The sequence below is a fragment of the Marmota marmota genome, unplaced genomic scaffold (genome assembly GCF_001458135.2).
Source record: "Marmota marmota marmota unplaced genomic scaffold, marMar, whole genome shotgun sequence".
In the NCBI taxonomy this organism is placed as follows: domain Eukaryota; kingdom Metazoa; phylum Chordata; class Mammalia; order Rodentia; family Sciuridae; genus Marmota; species Marmota marmota.
The window spans coordinates 5,501,382-5,520,906 of NW_026000082.1; the positions used below are offsets into that span (position 1 = coordinate 5,501,382).

The 19,525-nt window shown below is 37.5% G+C and overlaps 1 protein-coding gene across 3 annotated transcripts in view; it reads right to left on the reverse strand.

The window, feature by feature from the left end:
• The window catches only part of Nfia (nuclear factor I A), a 363,160-nt gene that overhangs the window by 165,259 nt on the left and 178,376 nt on the right, over window positions 1-19,525 (reverse strand). For all 3 annotated transcript variants that reach the window (XM_048815270.1, XM_048815269.1, XM_048815271.1), the window contains exon 3: window positions 9,727-9,792. In XM_048815270.1, the coding sequence (XP_048671227.1) occupies window positions 9,727-9,792 (66 nt within the window). The remainder of the gene's footprint in view (window positions 1-9,726; window positions 9,793-19,525) is intronic.

Consider the following 19,525-nt stretch of genomic DNA (forward strand, 5'->3'; position numbering starts at 1 on the left):
TGGCTGTAAATCCCAATAGAATTTAACTATATTTTCCAAAACTACCTTTCTTAAATCTATGAATATTATTCTTTCTTAAAAGTAGAGGGTTCAATATCATACCATATTTCTCTAATATTTTCAGATGAGTTTTGTCATCTCTAGTGAAATACTGTCAAATACACATGAGAACACATGACTTGGTTTCCATGCCACACAGAGCATGAGAAATATAGCACCTCTGATTTTCAGGTTTATCTGGAATACTTTTTCTCTACTTCTCCTCTGAAAGTGGAATTTCCCAGCGATCTATTATTTGACTTTTTTTCCTATTTTTATCATTTTTTATGAAGCAAATAGTCTGCCAATAACTAGATGTTGTGACTATACATCCTTCCTTGTACTTGCTTTGGGAGAGTGACTCACATATCATCCCAATGGCTTACTCAATTAATATCCCACTAATTAAGCTTCTACACTTACTCGAACAGGTTGAGTGACTCTCAACTTTCTGTATTGTACCTATTGACCATACCTGACAAGTGGCTTATTGTTCCAAGAAAACTACTGGGCTAGATACCAGGAGATGCCGGAGGAATGGAATTTAAGCAGCCAAGTCACGGGAACTTGGGAGTACTCTTTCCAGATTTCATTTTTAGTGGGTTAGATTCCAGTGGTTTGACCCTTTGTGATCAATGAAATCATCACAGACTAATGAAACCTTTCTACATGCTGCTGCTACTGCTACCTATGTAACCTTCATGGGAGAGCATGGAGGACCAGGCCGGGTAGCCAGACAAAATACAAGACTTGTTTAGACAAACAACAAATACCTTTTTGCATAAGTATATCCTACATATTACGTAAAGATTATTCATTGTTTTTACTTGAAATTCAAGTTTCACTTGGCATCTTGTATTTTCTTTTGCTAAATCTGGCAACTATTAAAAAAGCAAAAACAATCTTCACAGTAAATGTTCTTGAGAACTGGGGACTTAACAATTCAATGGTGTCATGAGATCAAGGTTAAGTTGAAACCTCAACAATTTAGACCTTCATTATGAAAGAGGAATCATTTGCAAGAGTGGGTATGTGAAGCCAACTAGTCCACACAAGTAACTCAGCTAGCTGTTAGCAAAATATGCACAAGGGAAAACTTTAGGGTGTTCAAACATATATTGCAAAGGGCAGACCAGAGAGTCCCATCTCCTCAACAACATGATGAATTAAGACTCTGTCTACAATGCCACCCTGAACTCTACCCTTGCCTTGCCTACCTTGGGATACTTAGTATCTAGTACAGTGACTCTCACATCTCAGGGGCTCAGGACATACCTACTGCATCAATAAAAGAATGGCTTTGGAATGAACATTCTTCAGTACAGCACATCACAGCATATCAAGGATTTACCAAGTCCTTTCCTTGGCCTATAAGATCCAGTTTGGTGTGACTTCCTGCTACCTCCTACTGCAGCTCCTCCTCCCTCATTCATGCCCCTCAAGCTTGACCAACCCATGACTGGTCTTCCAGCATGCCTCAGGCCTTTTATAATTATTAGAACAAAAGTCCCTAATATTAGCAGAATTTACTACTGAATAGACAGGCCTCAGCTCAAATGTCAATGGACCAGAAGGGCCTTTCCTGAACCCTTGCAGAATAGCAGTACACTCTCCACTCTTTATGCCCTCATCTTGCTATGTTTCCCTTCATAACATTTAGTATAACTTGGCATATTGCATGTTTATTAGTTAGACTATGTCTGTCTTCTCCTGTGAGAAAGTAAGCTCAAGTAAAAGCAGGATTTTGTATGTTTTGCCCAGTGAAATGCCTAAAATGATGCCTGGTTCTTACAGTGCACTTGATAAATATCTGTTGAATGAATGAATGACCATTTATTTTCCTTCTTACTAGACTGCCAGGTCCTTAAGAGCAGGATGCCTGATCCATCTCTGTGTTCCCTCAACACATTCAACAAACACATGTTCCCCATAGACTCAGTATATTCTTAAAAATTATCTGTTGAATTACTTATGAGAAAACTGAGGTACTAGTCTTTAAGTGACTTGGACAACTGATTTCCCCTAAACAGATGCTCAGTGTCAGGCTTTTAATGCAACTCTTCTTGCTAATTTGACCTGTTCAGAAGCTGTGACTTGGCTTCTTCTTGTTCATCTCTGAGTTTACAAGCGCTGCTTGCTGAGAAGCTCTCTGGTTGCAAAATACCTACAGAGATCTGAGACAACACGGACTCCTCCATGGAGAGATTGTTGGAAGGCTATTCCTGTTTTGCTGGGCCTTGCCACAATATCCTTTACACTTCTCCTTTTTGGATATTCTCCATATGATGCCTGCGGATAAGGCATATGAGACTCCCTTGTTCCCTTTGGGTTAAAATCAACCAAGTATAGAAATTAACAACTGAGATGGAGCAGAGTAATCTGCAGTAAATACCACTCCTCCCCCGCCTCTATTTGAGACATCCCAGTAGATTTCCTTAACGACAAGCTCATGCCAGGGGAGCAGAGTTGCCAGGAGCTGAGCAAAACCTGAAGAAGAGAAAAAGAATGAGGAAGCTGGAAGGAGAAAAGGTGCCAAAAATCCTTGTGGCCACATGAATTTTTCTAGCAGACAACTAATCAATCTGGATTAGGGACTCCAAATCCCCAAATAAATTATTTATATTACATTCAGCTTACTAATATTATCCACAAATGGATAACTCCTTCCAAAAAATAATATGCATGCTTAAAAACAATACATTCCTATTCAAATATCAAATCAGAAATGACCCTATTATTTGTAGCAAGGAAGGCTCATATATTATTCCTGACTTCAAGTAACCCCCTGACATTTCGCCATGCTGATTTTTAATTGATGGGGAAGTATGGGAAAGTGACCCTCAGAAGTAGTCCTTCTAAGGTGGTGTTGTCAAAGGGACCTGTCACACTGGCACCAGGCGTAGATCACAGAGAAAACAGTGATGGCAGATGGAGCTGCAGCCAGCACCAGGTGCACCTTCCACTGCACTATGATTTGATGACGGCTCCTTGTTTGATTTCTTTACTGTGCCCGATTCAAATACCACATGAATTGTATTGCTTCCTATTTTCATATTTTTAGAATCCAGATCTATGGGTATAATTGTATGATCTCATGTAAACCATAAATAAACACATAAAAATATTTCTCTACTTGGAGTGTTATATTCAATGAGCACTCCTGAGTCTATCTAGTCTGGATCAAGAGTCACAACCACAAATGGATTTGAGAACTAGAAAGAAACTCACTTTGTTCTTCTTTCCTCAGTATTTATTTGTATGTGAGGGGCTGGAGGTGGAGGAGGAGAAGATCTTTAAAATAGATCATTAGCCACTCCATTTCAGAACTTGAAAATCAGGGGGACAGGGTTTAAAACAGTCCCTATTTTGGTCACTAGTCAACCATGCTAAAGTCTGGTCAGCTAGTAATCCTCTATGAGTGGACAATAAAATGCCCACAATAGCCCAGGAGTGGTAGCAATGGCCTGTAATCCCTCTGCTTGGGAGGCTTAGGCAAGAGCGTCACAGGTTCAAGACCAGCCTCAGCAACTTAGTGAGATCCTATCTCAAAATAAAAAATAGAAAGGGCTGGAGATGTAGCTCCATGGTCAAGTGCTAAACTGGTATATGTGAGGACCTGAGTTTAATCCCCAGTACCACACACAAAAATAAAAATACCCATAATATCTTAGGGTATAATAACTTCTTTAAAATTACTATAAATCTCACCTGTCCCCATTTTTCTGTTGCAAAGGCCCCTTAACTACCCAGGATACTGTGGAAACTCAGCATACTCCATTGCATGGTGGAAGCACATGGGGGAAGCCCTCAGCCTTACCCATACCCCATCTTTCACAAGGCGAGACTCATAGGTGTTCCTTTGTCTGGAGGCCATTCTAAGGAGTCTCTGAACAATGATGGGTCACACCTGCTAACAATACTTGATAGAACAGATTCATCTATTTTCAAACAGAAATTATAGATCAAGCCACATTCTAGTTTCCTTGTCTCTTAAAGAAGAGAGACTGGCTCCATCACATTGCTGAAAATTCATCAGTTAGAATTTAATTACACAGAGCTGGAAACCAGAAGGCATTTAGGTTTTAATGTCTCCCTGAGTTGGGACCTTTACATATTTTAGAATATTGATCATTACTGTTATTGCCGCTATTTTGGTGGTCACTCTACTGTGTCTGTCCCTGCAGGGTTTTTTGAAAGAACACTGCAGAGAATAACTGTTGCTAGGTAATTGTAAAAGAAAGTCATGCAAATTATAAAATATTGATAGACTATATTTACAAGTCAATGGTGCTAGAACACTCCTGCTTTCCCAATAAAATGAAAACTGTAAGGCTGCATGGCCTTCGACATTCTTAAAATGACCCAACTAAAATAACACATTAATCAAAACAGCTCCTAAAACAAGCAGTCCCTTCAGCAGTGAGGACTTTTACATTTTGGAATTATCAATTTTATTCTGTCTTCCCACTGTTTATTAATATTACAATATGACATTGCAGTATATCTACTATATATTTGAGGAGATAGTAAAAAGCAATTTAAAACATTAAGCAGAGGGTCTGCATCTTTAAGAGCATATTATCAGATAAAATAATGTTTATCCAAAAGAGAAATAGAGACTTATAGCTTTCTTATCTCATCCCCAAACTACAAAGTGAATCACACATATAAATCTTAAGTCAGGAAGTCAGTAGCCTTATAAGCTATTTTTTTAAACATTAAAATAGTCAAAATATGCACAGAACAGAATTAAATGAAAAACTAATGAAATACTGACAATTATGGTTGAATACAAGAACATTCCTGGTTTATTTGGCAACATTTAATAATGATACCGAGTTTAACAATTCAAGACAGGAATGACATAAAAAAAGACAGTGAGCATGAAAGTTAGATCCAACCAATATTCTAGAGCGATTTTCAAATTGGCAGGTAGAGCTGGAAATTTTAAAAATCTGGGGCAAGCCTCATGATTAATGGCTTTCCACTGATTGCAAAGGCCCATCTGAAGGTTGATGCCACCAACATATGCACAGCTATCAGACAAATGAGGAGGAATGAACACAATTAAAACAGAAGAAGAAAGTAACCCAAGTACCAACTTTGGTTTCTTATTATAAACATCACTCTTTAAAAACCACTAACATAAGTTTATTATTGGCTGGCTAAGCAGATTATTAGAGATAGTAAATGCCTGTGAACACAGCTTTTCTCTTCCTTGCAAGGGAACCTTACATTTTTTAGTTAAGGGCAGTCTCTCACTGATGATGGTGGATCCAGTGGGGAGCATGTATTCAGAGTGCCAACGCTGGCCTGTGCTGTTGCCTTGCACACTAAATGCTTGGCCCTACAGAAGCATGCCTTACCTGGGCACAGAAAGGTATGCCTGTAATCCCAGCAGTTTGGGAGGCTGAGGCAGGAGGATAACAAGTTTGAGGTCAGCCTCTGCAACTTAGCATGAACCGGTCTCAAAATAAAAACTAAAAAGGACTGGGATGTGGTTCAGTGGTTAAATGCCCCTGGGTTTAATAATAATAATAATAAGAAGAAGAAGAAGAAGAAGCACCAGTAGCAGCAGCAGCATGCATGAATGAAGTAGGAGGGCTGCTCCGTGAGCTTTCCCTCCTTGATGACTGACCTGATGCACCACAGAATGCAAGCTCTGGAGGACTGTGCAGAGGGCTTATAACTATCGAGCCAGCGCTTCAAATGTTCAGTCCCACAAATATTTTTAATGGTCACCTAAGTACATCATGGGAATCCACACAGGTGGATTGAATAAATGTACTAAGTCTAAGTCCAAAAACTAAGACGTAAAGCCTTCATGAGCTCTTAAAAAGCTAGAGTTGAAGTTTCGACAATAAGCCTAAGGATTAAATAAATGATCCTCATCACAGCTGGGAACTTCATCTGCATTGCATTCCCTTTGATAATTAAGCATAAACTAATATGGCACTATTCATTTGCTGACCACACCTGCTCACGGGAGAGCTTACCTTAATCTGCAGTGGCCATACTACCTTGTGCCTAACTCTGGCATATTTATGCCCAGGTGTCTGTATAGTTTTCCCCACACCCCAATTACACAGTCAGCTTTCCCAGAGGTTCTTTATTTATTTACCTTTTTCCTCTTAAAAAACTTTTGTAACTCAACATTGAGTAGACAGTCAAAAATTAGTTGGGGATAATGACAACACATTCATCTATTTTTAAAGTTTATTCATTGAGCAAGTACCAGATACCTTTTTAAGTTCAAAGCAAAGAGCTAGCTGCTGTATGAGACTTGTTTTTTTAAAAAAGGATTTTTTCATGAATCCTACATGATTTTTTCATGAATCCTCCATGATCAGTTTATAGTTTTTAATAAGCCTGATCCTACTTGGTTTCTGGGTTTCTTTTCTTTTCTTTTTTTTCTAGAATCTCCTTCTAGAGGGCGCACTCTGAAGGTTCCAGCACCTCTAAGTCACTACTGCAGTTTACTAATTCTCAAACTCACAGCAGACAAGCAGAGTGTAAGGACAGAACTGAATAGTGATATTGCTGAGGCATTGTGGGGATTATGGGGATTTAGGAAGGAAATTTATGTTCTGACCCCTCAGAGCAGAGTAGGTATCTACAAATGGTGTCTCTCAAAGTCTTAGTTTATTTCTGATACCATACTCTTCCACTCCAAGGCTCCCAGCTTTTGGCCTCCCGAAGATATGTGCTCATTATGTTTATGACGAGCTACAACTGGAGAGTAGTCCTGGCTATCCTTGGTTCTTATTTGAACCAGGCACTGTGCTGTTGCCCATGCATATTCTCATTTTAGTACTCAGGAGGTGGGTTCTTTCAGTATTTCTATCTTACAAGAAAACTGAGATTAGAGAAAAAGTTCACTCCGTCAGCTAAACAGCTACTTATTTAATCTGTACATTACATAGGTCTGTTTGACTCCAGCGGCAGAATTTTTAACCACTGTACCAATTTTGAGTTTCAGAGATTCTCACATTTTATCTGGGCTTCAAATAATTCCCTTGAAATTCCCATTTAAAAACAAATCTGGACAAAGATTTGTTTTCCTTTACAGTTAGGTCTTAAGGAACTTCAAGTAAAGAAAGCAAAATTTCTACAGGAAAAAAAAAAAAAAAAGACTAGTTGGACAGGGAAGAAACAGCTGCATCCACTTTAGGTAAAGTTTCATGGCCTCATTTTACAGTTTGGATGGAACGGCATGTTACCATTTTCCTGTTCAGTCTCTGTGGTTTACTAGGGGAAAAGCATTCGTTTCCCATTACCTTTCTCAAGAGCTGGGATAAAAGGATTATTTTCCCATACATATATGGATTTATATGGAAGGAGTAATGTGTTCACTTCATCTGAAGAGCAGAGTTTGTCACTTCGTCATCCAGCAAGATTCCAAAACTTCATAGAGCTTTACTGATATACCTATAAGAGTTCCCGCTTTCAAATCAAAAGCAAAAACAAACAGAACTCATCTTCACAACCTGGGGAAATGAAGAAGGGGGAGCACGGGCTTGTTCAAAGCAACAGAAGAGCAGACAGTCATCTAAGGCCTGTAAATACCTTGCCGATCTTCATTTATTCCCTTTAAGGATTCTGTGTCTTTAAGGAAGACACAGAGAATGAAGTAATTTTTTGTCCAGTAATTCACCTGAGGTCAACAAGGGGCAGATGGAGGAAACCGAGTATGCTGATATTTCTCCAACTGAGGTTGTTCAAGACAAAGCAGTTCCTATTTCTTTTTCTTTGAAATACATAGAAGTTTGAAAGGTAGGAATCTGTTACTTTATCCCTTCGATGTTAATACTTTCTTTGAACTTGCATGATCTCCCCAAAATGGTACCATGAATCCTTGGGGTAGCACCAAGTAATCCAGGGTTAAAAGCAAACTTGGCCAGTATAGCCATCCCTTTGGCCTAAGAATCCAGGCTTGATCTTGGTTGCTTTTTGGAATAAAAACGCACAATATCAGTATTGCAGGCAGCTCCAGAAAAGCATGCCAGGCTCTCCTGCTCTCAATTTATATTTGCATGTGAACAGCTTGTCGGCCATTTTATGAAGACAGATGAATCTCAGGCCTGCTAGAGGGGTAGCCAGACCAAAATACGTGAACCGCACACCCCTAAGCCTGCGAGGTCCTCAAAATGAAAATAAAACAAGTATCTCTGAACACACCCTCAGGAAGATTATGTATAAATACAGTCCATCCTCCATAAGTCAAGTTGAAAATGAAGAACAAAACTAGTCTATAAAAACCACTCTTTAAAATGTCAACAAAAAAATAATATGTAGCTATTTATGACATTGAAAACCAACACTCAGAGGTCTCCCCCACCCCTTTTTAAAAAAAAAAATGCCTGCTCTAAAAAAACACATTTGATAAAGAAAATATCACCAAAATACCAGGGTTGGGACAAGTAGAGCCAGAGATTTTACACTTAATGCTAGAGACCAGTGACATCATAAAGAATTTCACAGGTGCAGGAAATGAAGCATATTCTCAGAAATCAGTGATAGTCTATCTCATGTGGTAAGCAAGCTCAGTCCTCCCTCCCACAGTTTACCTATCTTTTCCAAAAGATCAGATGGAAATCAAAGTGGAAAAATTTACAGGAAAACAAAAAGGAAGACAGATACAAGAAAATGAGGACATTTGAAGTAGATGAAAAACAAAGTATGGTGGGATTACAGGACAAGAAAAGTGGTAAGAATAATACCCACTCGCTGCCAGCATATTTCTTAGGACACAGTCTACCAAAAATGGCAATGGTAAGCAAGTTACATATGTTATCTTATTTAATTCATTCATAGGCATGTAATATTACCCTAGTTTAGAGAAATAAATCCATAACCTGAGAGGTTTCACATCCTATTCAACATTACAGAGCTAAGAACACCATTTTGGAATTTTATGAGATGGTATCTGTGAAAGCACCTCACAGAATGTTTAGCATAGGAAAGGGACTATTATTAGTTCACTTCTGTTTTCATTCAAACTGATGTTTTTCTCAATTTAAAATTCTAACCCAGGATGGTCTTTATTATACTTAAAGTATATGTTAAGTAGGCATTTTATTTTAATAAAGTTTCTGCAACTGGAAGTTGATGTATTTGTGCAATTGAGGAACTTCAGACTCTCCTATACCCTTACTCTTTCATCCTTCATTACACACATCTGATAATTTGAAGTAGAAAAATCCTTCAAAAGTAGAGAGATGATTTCTTCAAGGAAAGGGTTGAGGTCTTAAAAGACTTCAATAGTACTTGCCCATGAATGACTTTAAGTCACTAAGTAAGATCATTCTGCATTTGTCACTTGAAAAAGGGAACTAAAATGACATGAAAAAACCCATGGTTCCCCCTTTTTCACTGTAAAAGCATCAGATTTGGTAAAGCAACCCCATCTCTCGTAGTTTAATTAGGTGCCAGTAATCATCTTTCTTGGGAATTAAGGTCCTCACAGTACCCAGACTGTGTTGCCTGGTGGGGCTGCCAGGCTGCTAGGGTGATCCAGGAGCGAGGAATTTGCCCTTGTGAAAGAAATCTCTACTTGAGTGTTTTTCTGAATCCTCAAAGTTGTTCCTGCCGTGGGCCGCCTGTAGGGCAGAGCCCAGAATCCAGGTGCAGGGCCAGCTGCTGGCTGCTGTGCACTCTGATAGAACAGCCACAGCCCACACAACTTACCATTTTCTGGCTGTTCCTTAATGTCAGCATCACTTGGCTGGCTGGGACTTTCAGATTGACTCGAATCTGAAAAACATAAAAATACAGCCAAACATTACAGGGTCTGTGAGGGAAAGTGGATCAGGGGTGCCCGGCTTTCTTAAAAGGTTCAGCCTATACACCAAGAATGGGAAACTAGAGAAACAACATAACAAATGAGAAGAGGAAAGATGGAAAGATAAACAGGGGCAGGGCAGGAGCCAGTGCCTTTTGAGAGGACTCTCAGTTTCTTTTCCACCTCCAGTGGCTTTTGCTTGGTGCCAGATCAGAGCTCGACGCTCTTCAGAAGCCATTCTCTTATAGACAGACCGTTTGCAAACCACTCTTCTCCATTATTTATACACTGGAGTCTGATAAAGACTTCATCCTTCATTACACACATCTGAAGCTTGATCCAGAACATAATAAAGTGTCAAAACATATTTTGAAACTGGTATATAAAAGCAACCCAAACAACAGTAACAAGCTCTGTTGATATTTAGCTCTGTATTGCAGCAACAGATTATGCAGACTAACACCATTCAGTACCAGAGTTCTAATATTTTAGCACACACACTTGAGATAACTCTGTATAACTCAAAAAGGGCTTTCTGAAAGTACACATTTTCCTCTGATGTTAAAAGTACTGTATTCCTATTGCACTGATGCATTAGGTAGGTCCTAAAGGGCTTTATTAGCAAAAACAGATTCCTGCACACCTTTATAAAATTAAAACGATTTCTTCTTTCATAATCAGAGTTTAGAACTAAAAATTTTTAACTCAATTAAATTAATTTCTTAATAGAATAATTTAAAATAAAGTAACATTTAGCTTTAAAATTAGATGACAACTAAATTAAAAGAATTGCATAGAATTAGAAGAAAGCATATTTATAATGTACTTGGGAATGAGGGAGAAAAAATCAAGAAAAAATATTTCATAGGAAAAATTTTTTATGTGAAGCATTTTTGGGGACTTAAGATAGTTCAAAACATTATTTTAAAACCAATGCACACAAAGTCTTTAAAACAAAATTTTAAAACCTTTTATAATCTGTGGAAAGGCTGGATCCTGACTTTACATTGACTTCACAGGGTTAGAATCAGGTCTCTGAAATTTTGACCATGTTTCAGCAAGAAGTTGAAAGTAAGATCGAAAGTTCACGGCACTTAACTGTGATTAAACTGAAAATGTTACTTCTGTTGCAACAGACATATAGTATCACCAATCTTTCTGGGAGATATTGCACAAAGTGACTTTAGACTAGAAATGCTAATTTATTATTAAAAAAGACTCCCTGCTTTTAAACAAATCAAGATTTTAATTCTAGGAAAGTATTATAAAGAACATGTATATTTTGAAATTTTCAGATAATCTTAACCTTGATGATTACAGCAAAAAAAAAATGTTTATTTAAGGGTTCAAATGACAAAAGTAAAAAGGCAAATTTTTATTTAAGTCTGACAAAATGACAGTTTTAAATTTTCTTGTAATAAAGACAAAAACAAAAGTCATGATTTATCAAAAAATTTTAGAGGGAGGAATCCTTCAGAAAAAAAAATATATAAAATTAAATACAAAGGCCTGCACTAAAAATTGGAAATGCAAACAAATTTATATTATAATCACATTTGAAATTTTAATTATTAATATTACATGTAGAGCATACAATTTTTTAAAAATCCCATAATTTCCCTCTTTTTTCCTAAGGAAGGGTCCTATCACTTTGCCATTAGAAATTACAAATTAAATATTTTAAGAAATAATTCAGCGTATTTTAGGAGAGACATGCCTCCATTATTTTTGTTCTAGAAAGTCTTGAATGATTAATATTTGTACCCAAAATTAAAGCAAAATATATAATTTCATTTTAAGAGAACTAAAGTTCTTCTTGATCAAATCCCAAAATAGGTATATAAAATTTTGCCAGGTACATGTTTTCTTTGGAATAATACTAGGAAATATAATTCTCTGATAGCTTAGCCAACATTCTACTTCTAGGTGTAAAAACCTTTACAATTAATTGCTTCTCCATGAACAAATGGAAAACATCTTTCATTTCCATTAGTTTAGATATATAATAGTGAATGACTTTTCTAATATTTATCCAATAATGTTAAGACAAAAGGAATAAAGAGAGACCCAAGTCATTTTTTTTAATAATCCGAAAGTAGACTTCTTTGTTCTTTTCACTTTACATTTATGTTTGGTTTGCCACCCTACCTTTATAGAAAAATAACAAAATGATAGAAAATATGCCACAGCAATAAAAGATGAATATTAGGTATGTTTAAAGTTAGTTTAAAAATTCCAAAGCCACAGAAAAACAAGCAAACTAACAGTGAAGACTGAGTGGCAAAAATGTTCAGAATTGGTCTGTAAGGGGCCGCGGCGCTCTTGTGAAAGCTCAGTTACAAACACTGGAGGAGGCATCTAGCCAAACTGAAAACAGAATGTAATTTCTCAGTTTTTATTCAAGAGCTAGAGACCCTGCTATTCACCCAGCGGCTGCATACTAAAGTATCCCATCCTGGTAAGGGTTAGGCAAAGCCAAAGGTCCACCAGAAAATTTGAATGATCTAAAAACTTCAGTAACTTTCTACCCTGCCCATTTAATACTGTCTCCTTTTTTGAACCAGCAGGGAGCAAAACTACCAGATCCTGTAAGTATCCTATGCTGAGGATGGACACATGGGCACTTTTTCTGATACAGCAAAAGGTCATGGATGCTGTTAAGAATGGAGCCAATCAGATGGTCAGAATCGCAAATGAATTTCTACCCATACATAATTGATGCAAATGAAAAATCTCCTTCTTAAGCATTTGCATTAAAATACTATCAAGAAGGTTAACAATTAATTTACTTTTCTATTTTATATACTTGGTAGAGACCCGTCCAAAGCCAATGCAACTTTATATCTTACTATTCTGGATAATCATGCTGTGGTTTGTTGACTCCAATCACCTCTGAAATAATTAGAGGCCCCAGGAAACAAACAGGTGCATAAGATTAGATGTCCCTCTTGTATCTGAGGCCCTGGGACAGTGAATTTCTCTTGTTCCCTAGTTGAAAGCCAAAAGATAGATAGATATACAGAGATATATAGATACACACACACACACACATATATTTGGTGGTGCTGGAGAACCCAGGGACTTATACATGCTAGATAAGCAGTCTACCAACTGAGCTATATCCCCAGCTACCCCCGAAAAGATTTATATTTTGCAATAAAGAGAGTATTCCTTAAAGTGTATTTAAATGATGGAGATGGAAAAGCTATTGTGAGGAAGTACATTAGGGTTATCAATTTTTTTCCCATCTAGGGATTTGTTTTTTGTTTAAAGAACCTTAGACTTCAACCTAACCTTGAAAAGCGATGTTTCTTTTGGTTTTTTAAAAATTTATGAGCAGAAATTTAAACCTAAAATAGACAGGGTTTGCATATAGGAGGCTGGGTTAAGACCTCTTAATTGGACTAGTAGCCATCCATCTATGCATTTTTATGGCGCCTACAGCTATATTGCTAGAGTACTCAGACAAAGTTCACTATCAATATAATCACTAGGGAAAGGAATAAAATAAATCATAATGTCTACAAATCAGTCTCCCCTTCTTGTACTAAGCTTATGCAGGACAAGAGCAGAAACCTTGTGCTAGATTTGCTACTTAGGTACATACTGGGGCACGGAACCTCACACAGCACTTCTTTGGGCAAGGCAAGGAATGACAAAGACATGTGAATGCAATAAAACTGTTGAGACAAAAATGCAGGTATCACTTCCTTCTATTTTATGTTCTTTAAGCAAAAAGCAAAGATGGAATATTGCTAAACCTTCTCTGTCCTTGACCTAGAATAAAGTGCTTTCTCCCCTGCAGTCCATCTTTCATCGTCCACAGAGCTCACATGGTTCGACTGATATAGGTGAACTAAGGTGATTTTAAATGATCTCCTATGAGAACCTGAGCTCCTAAAGAAAAGAATTCCTTCCTCTTTTTCTGTTGCCTACAGTTCCTTCGACAGGGTGCCTGGCCCGGCCACAGAGTTCAATAACTGCTGAACTGATGAATTTTCCATTGTCGTTCAGCTTTCTACCACTGAACCACTGCCAGCAACACTGAACCACTGAAAAATATACTAAGCTCACACTGGAAAAGGGAGTGTGGAACTTACAAAGGGGGGAAGAAAAGGCCTCTCTCTCTGTTTGACATTCCCCTCCTTGGAAGCCAGCAGAAGAGGTGAGGTGCAACCCTCCAGTTTGTGGGTGATTCGGAAATCTTGCAGTGTTTGAAAGTTGCAGACAGTCATTTCCTATGACCCGCTGGCCCACAAACCACAGAGGCTGAGCCAAGGACAGTGTTTGAGACACAGGAGGCCCTCCAGAAATGTACAAGGGCTAAAATGACGGATGGCAGGACTATTTTGTGCATTCAAAAGACACAAAGGTTAGGGAAAGCCCCATCCTGGGGTGTCTGCAGAGTGCCTCCGAATCCTAACCACTGCTATTGTGAAAAGCCTGATAAAGAAGAGCAGACACTTGGTGGTGAAGAATCTGCCTGTGTAATTCCTATTCAGTCCCCATATTATCAACAAAAGTCTATGGCCATAAGGCACAAATTCTAGTTCCACTAGAAAGATAATTTTGCCTGAGTTTCACCTAAGTTTCCCTACACCCCAAATGGTTGGGCTAACGAGGTCTGAAAAGCCTTTGTTAAAATTTTGTGCCCAGTCTGAAATTTCCCAAACTAAATGATATGGAAAAAAAAAAAAAAAAACCGAAGTCACCCAGTCATGAAAGTAAGTTAGTCAAGTGAAAGAAAAAAAGTGAAAATTTTACTGGAAAGAGTTGGGATTGTTTATAGTGTAAAAAAAAAATAATAATAATAATAAATAAAAGGCAAAGAAAGAATGGATACTTCCTTGCAAATTAATGAAGAGTTAGGAGAATTCTGGGGGTAAAAGGAAATAAAGAATAAGGGTAGTGACACTCTGACTGTGATAAACAGTTACCCTGTGCAATTGTAGCCCTTGAAGATGTTCAAAATGTAGATATGTTTTTGTTTCTTATGGTTTGAGAGATGAGTACTTTGCAATAAAGGCAGATCAAAGAACTCGTTTTTCTACATCCATGAAGTTACAATAAATAAAAATAATATTTCTGATTAATAGTGTAAGGTTTAGAATTACTCTATTTTGATCTCCTAGTATTTTACCATATTTATTACAGTAAAGAAATCTAGAAAAGCAAATTACTATGAGAGTCACATTTTGCTTACTGGTCTCACAGTTGCTGTTATTCAAGAGATTATTGTTGTAATATTGATAACATTCAGGAATATTTTATATTTTTTCCAGTAAGACCACAATCCTTAAAGACTGATGTCAGAAGAAATATTTGAAAAACTTTATTTGAGAATGCAAAATGTCAAGGTACAGGTGTACATATGTATATATAATTTGTAGCATAAGTGTAAACACTGATGAATAGAAGACCATCAGCCAAATATAACATTATGCATCATGGTCCAATGAAGAACAGACAGAAATCTGTAATACCATCCTAAATCTGGACTGCCAAAAATATGCAATTATTATAATTAGCATTTCTAGATACTAGATAAAATCCTTTATACAAACCGATATTTCAAGTCAATTAATGTACATAACTGTGGGTCACCTAATGAAAAATTAATATGCAATGACCTAGTTCTTAAAACAGAAAAATTATGAGGCAGGTTATACCATTTAAGTTTTCTTTATGTTTTCACAAGGAAACAGTCCATGGTTCCTCAAATGGAAAGTCTTATTTTTACATTTAAAATACAAAATTTGATCTCTACCACTTCACTAGCAATCCAAAACTGCAGGTCTACGTGAGAACTGCAGTAATTAAAGCATGCAGAGCAAGTCCTTCTTTGTCCAAGGGACACAGGGAGATGTGGCCGAGGAAGTCCTAGCTCCAAAAGAACTCAGCTAGTTTGCACACGTGGGACTTGGCGGAGAGGAAAGGCTGTGTTCATGCAGCAGCCACTTGGAAGGGGTCCACAGGACCACCCAGGGGGGCTGCCAGCTGCTCTGGAGCTTCACCCCTTAGCCACACCCATGTATGGCATTTTCAAGGCCTATTTAAGATTGTTATATAACCTACTTTACTACCATTTTCTTTCTTGAAAGTATTCTTTTTGTAATGCCTTTTTGAACAAGAAATTTGTGAAATATTAAATTTGCAGGAATTAGATTTTTTGGCATTAACGCTGGTATTCAAGGCCCATCTGTTTAGTGGGACTGTGTATCAGGATGGGACTGTTTAGGTTGAAGAGTGATTCAACTGTCTTATCACCTACTCATAAATGTGTTAGTTTTCTATGTGCACAAGGAGGTTGCAGAATGATACACAGTTTTAACACGCTAAGAAAAAAAATTAAATGGCGTAACTATTGTGAGATGATAGTGAGGGGGACTCATTTCTAATCTTTAAAAATGCTAAATTCAGTCACTCTTAGAGTAAAGACAAAATGACTCAATCCTTAAGCCTTTGGTCTTCACATCAGGCTGATTTCAAGGAGTGATCAGCTTTGCTAGTGACGTAAGTAAAGTCAAAGTTGGTGATAATAGAAGATATGCAAGCATGACACTTGGACTACGTTTATCACTTCTCACATTTTGTTTGACAAAATGTTTAGACCATCATTTTGAACTATGTTTTTTTTTTTCCCCCATTGGAGGGGCTCTGTTGACTTGTGATGGTGACCTGCTGATTAATTTAGAACTCAAGTAGCTAAGGAGACCTGGTCACCTACCTACTCCAATGTAACACAGACCTACATAAAAGGCCTTTACAGTAAAGTCATCACATATCAGAATTGTGCTCCACTTCACCCTTTTAGTCACTTTTTCACCATTAAAATGAACCATAACACTAGGTCTTGGGATATAAATATACTTGAAGACTATTCATATAGTCATTTAGATACAGCAGAAAATGCTTCTATACATTTTCATGTTATAAAATAAATATATCAAATAAAAGTGATACATAACTGAATTATAATCTGTATGTATTATTTGCATGTAGATGTCCATAAAGTAATTTATTAAAATAATCAGGGCTGGGGATGTGGCTTAATGGCAGAGTGCTTGCCTACCATACATGAGGCTTTGGATTCCATATCTAGTGCTGACAAAAAAAAAATAATAATAAAATACTAAAATGCCCTCTGTTGAGAGTAACCATGCCATTAAAGTTCAGGTAGCACCATAAGTAATAACTTTGTTGAAATTGTATTCAGTATTGAAAGGAGTATGAAATGGCAAAAAGATAGAATCCTAAAATTTTCATCGTATAATTTAATTACACTAGATCTCAGTTTCTTCATCTGTAATATGGGGACACTAGTGATCATTTTGCCTAACTTAACAAGATAGTTTATGAATCAAATAAAATAAAGCAAGAAAACCTGGTTTTGTAATTTATAAATGGACAAAAAAACCCAGTTATCTCTGCCATTCACATTTTCTCATCCAAACAACTTTTTCATTTGCTTTTAAAAAATCAACCCCAATCCACACATGATGTGATTCTAATATAAAGCATCCACATCACAGACCTGGTTTTAAAGAAAAGGTTCTTAATTCCCATATACTGGGAAAGAGATTATCTCTGATAATGGAAATGTAAATCTCAGCTTGCTGTTGTTTATTCCAGACAGACATTTGTGTGTTAAGTCTGTTTATCAGGCAACACTTTGTCTAAGCCAGGAAGTAGTCAGTCTTTGTAACAAGATGTATGCAAATTAATTTCCCATGAGTCTCTGCAGCAAATTGTAGCAGGAAAAAAAAAAAATATATTCCTTGTTACTTTACCAGCAAGCAGCTACCTCAAAAGTAGAATAGGACAGAGGAAGACCATGCTGATGAGTTTAAATGAGTCCTAAACATGTGCTCACAGTCTGTTGCTCTTTATTCTAAGCAGACGTGGTGCATTACATCTGTTTATCAGACAACACTCTGTCTGGATATTCAGGCTTTGGAACCTGTGTGAAAATAATCCAAGGAAGTAACCTGTCAGTGGCAAGACTCCAAACCTCCTGCCACTTTAAGAATCTCTACCAAAGGAAGTACCCCCAAAACCTTGGAAACTTAAAAAAAAAAATCCAGCTCCAACTTTTTATCCACTTTCTATCTGAAAAAACTTTTCCGTTTTCATTGTATTCTCTAATGGTATGACAGATTCCTGTCACGATAGTAAACTTTATCATCCAAATTAAACTGATAAATACAATATTTGCTAACAATACCCTATGTAGTAACCAAAGCCAGGAAGCTTTTAAAATAAAACAATAGAAGAGTTTTTATTCTTTACTTCTATTATTAAGGTATCCTGGAATCTTCTTTAGTTTAGTCCTAAAGTAACTATATTCTTTTTTTTTTTAATCTATAAATGAAGAGTTGAACAGTGTATTTCTTTTCTTTTAGCCTTTCTTGTTGGTTTTCAACCGGGTTTGAAAATCTCACCAAAAGAACCAAATTGGTTTAGCTTGTCTTCCTAGACAAAATAAACACTTTAGGACTCTACTTGTTTGTATTCTCCTCAGTGGCGCCTTATGCATCAGCAGCTAAAAACAAAGAAACTTTTTAGCTGCTCAGACAAAATGCAGAAGCTTCCCAAACAAGGCGGGGGAGGGGGCGAGAGCCCAGGGAGGGTGGGGTGGAGGAGTGTGCAGCAAGTCTGACAGTCCATTCAATATAGGGATGATGGCTATAATGCATCCAGGGTCCCCTTGCTAATTAAATATGCATTGGCACAGTTTTGATCGATGCAAGCCATGGATCAGATGACACACCTGCAAAATCTTGAGCACAGAGCTCCCAGGAAAAGGGAAAATACAGTCTTGTCTCCTTATCTTTGTTTTCAAAGGCTCTCAATTTCTGTGCTTAGATATCTAATTTAATTCTCTCACCCCTCAGCAAACTGGATTAGGGAAGTCAATACTGCCTTTGTGCATCGACAGGAAAACACAGCTTTCCTTTTATTCAATTTAGCTATGACCTTTAGACAAAGATAATGACAACTGTCTAAAAGTAAGGTTAAGGCCTCAAGAAGACCCTCAGAGCTGAGGCTCCCTAGGAATTTTGGGTGACAAGGTGGTGGGGTTTACGGTGACATTTTCCCTCCTGGTCAGGAAGAAGAAGGATAATGATTTAGTGGTGTCTGGTATAATAGGGATAGGAAAATAAAGGGAAGAGATTTAAAACCACGGATAAAATGACCAAATTCTCAAAAATCAACTGGGCCCTTTTTATACACATAACCAAAATAATTTAGTGAGAGGACAGAATGAGAATGACACAGTAACAATTTGCCCCCAAAGTAGAGTCACTTAATAGAAGGTTGAAAATTCTGTGGTTGGGTAAGTCAGGAAGGTTTTTTGGTTGGTTGGTTGGTTGGTTTGTCGTCCCCATCCCTGTGGAAGCATTTGAGAAAACAAGTCCCACCACTGCTGAAAGAGGTAACTAGAGATTTTGGACAACTCAGGGATTTTCTGCAGGGGTAGCAATGTTGACACCACTACTGTAACCAAAGGGGAAGTGATACTGGATCATTCTCCTAAAACGGCACGAGTTCCTTTTTAATTTGGGGGGTCTACTGATTGCATTTATTCATCTATTATTTCACTCAGCTTCCACTATGTGCCTATGTACCCGTGCCCTCAAGGATCTCACAGTGGATCAGCATGATTACAGAACCAAGATTCTGTGCCATCCCCCTCCTGACTGA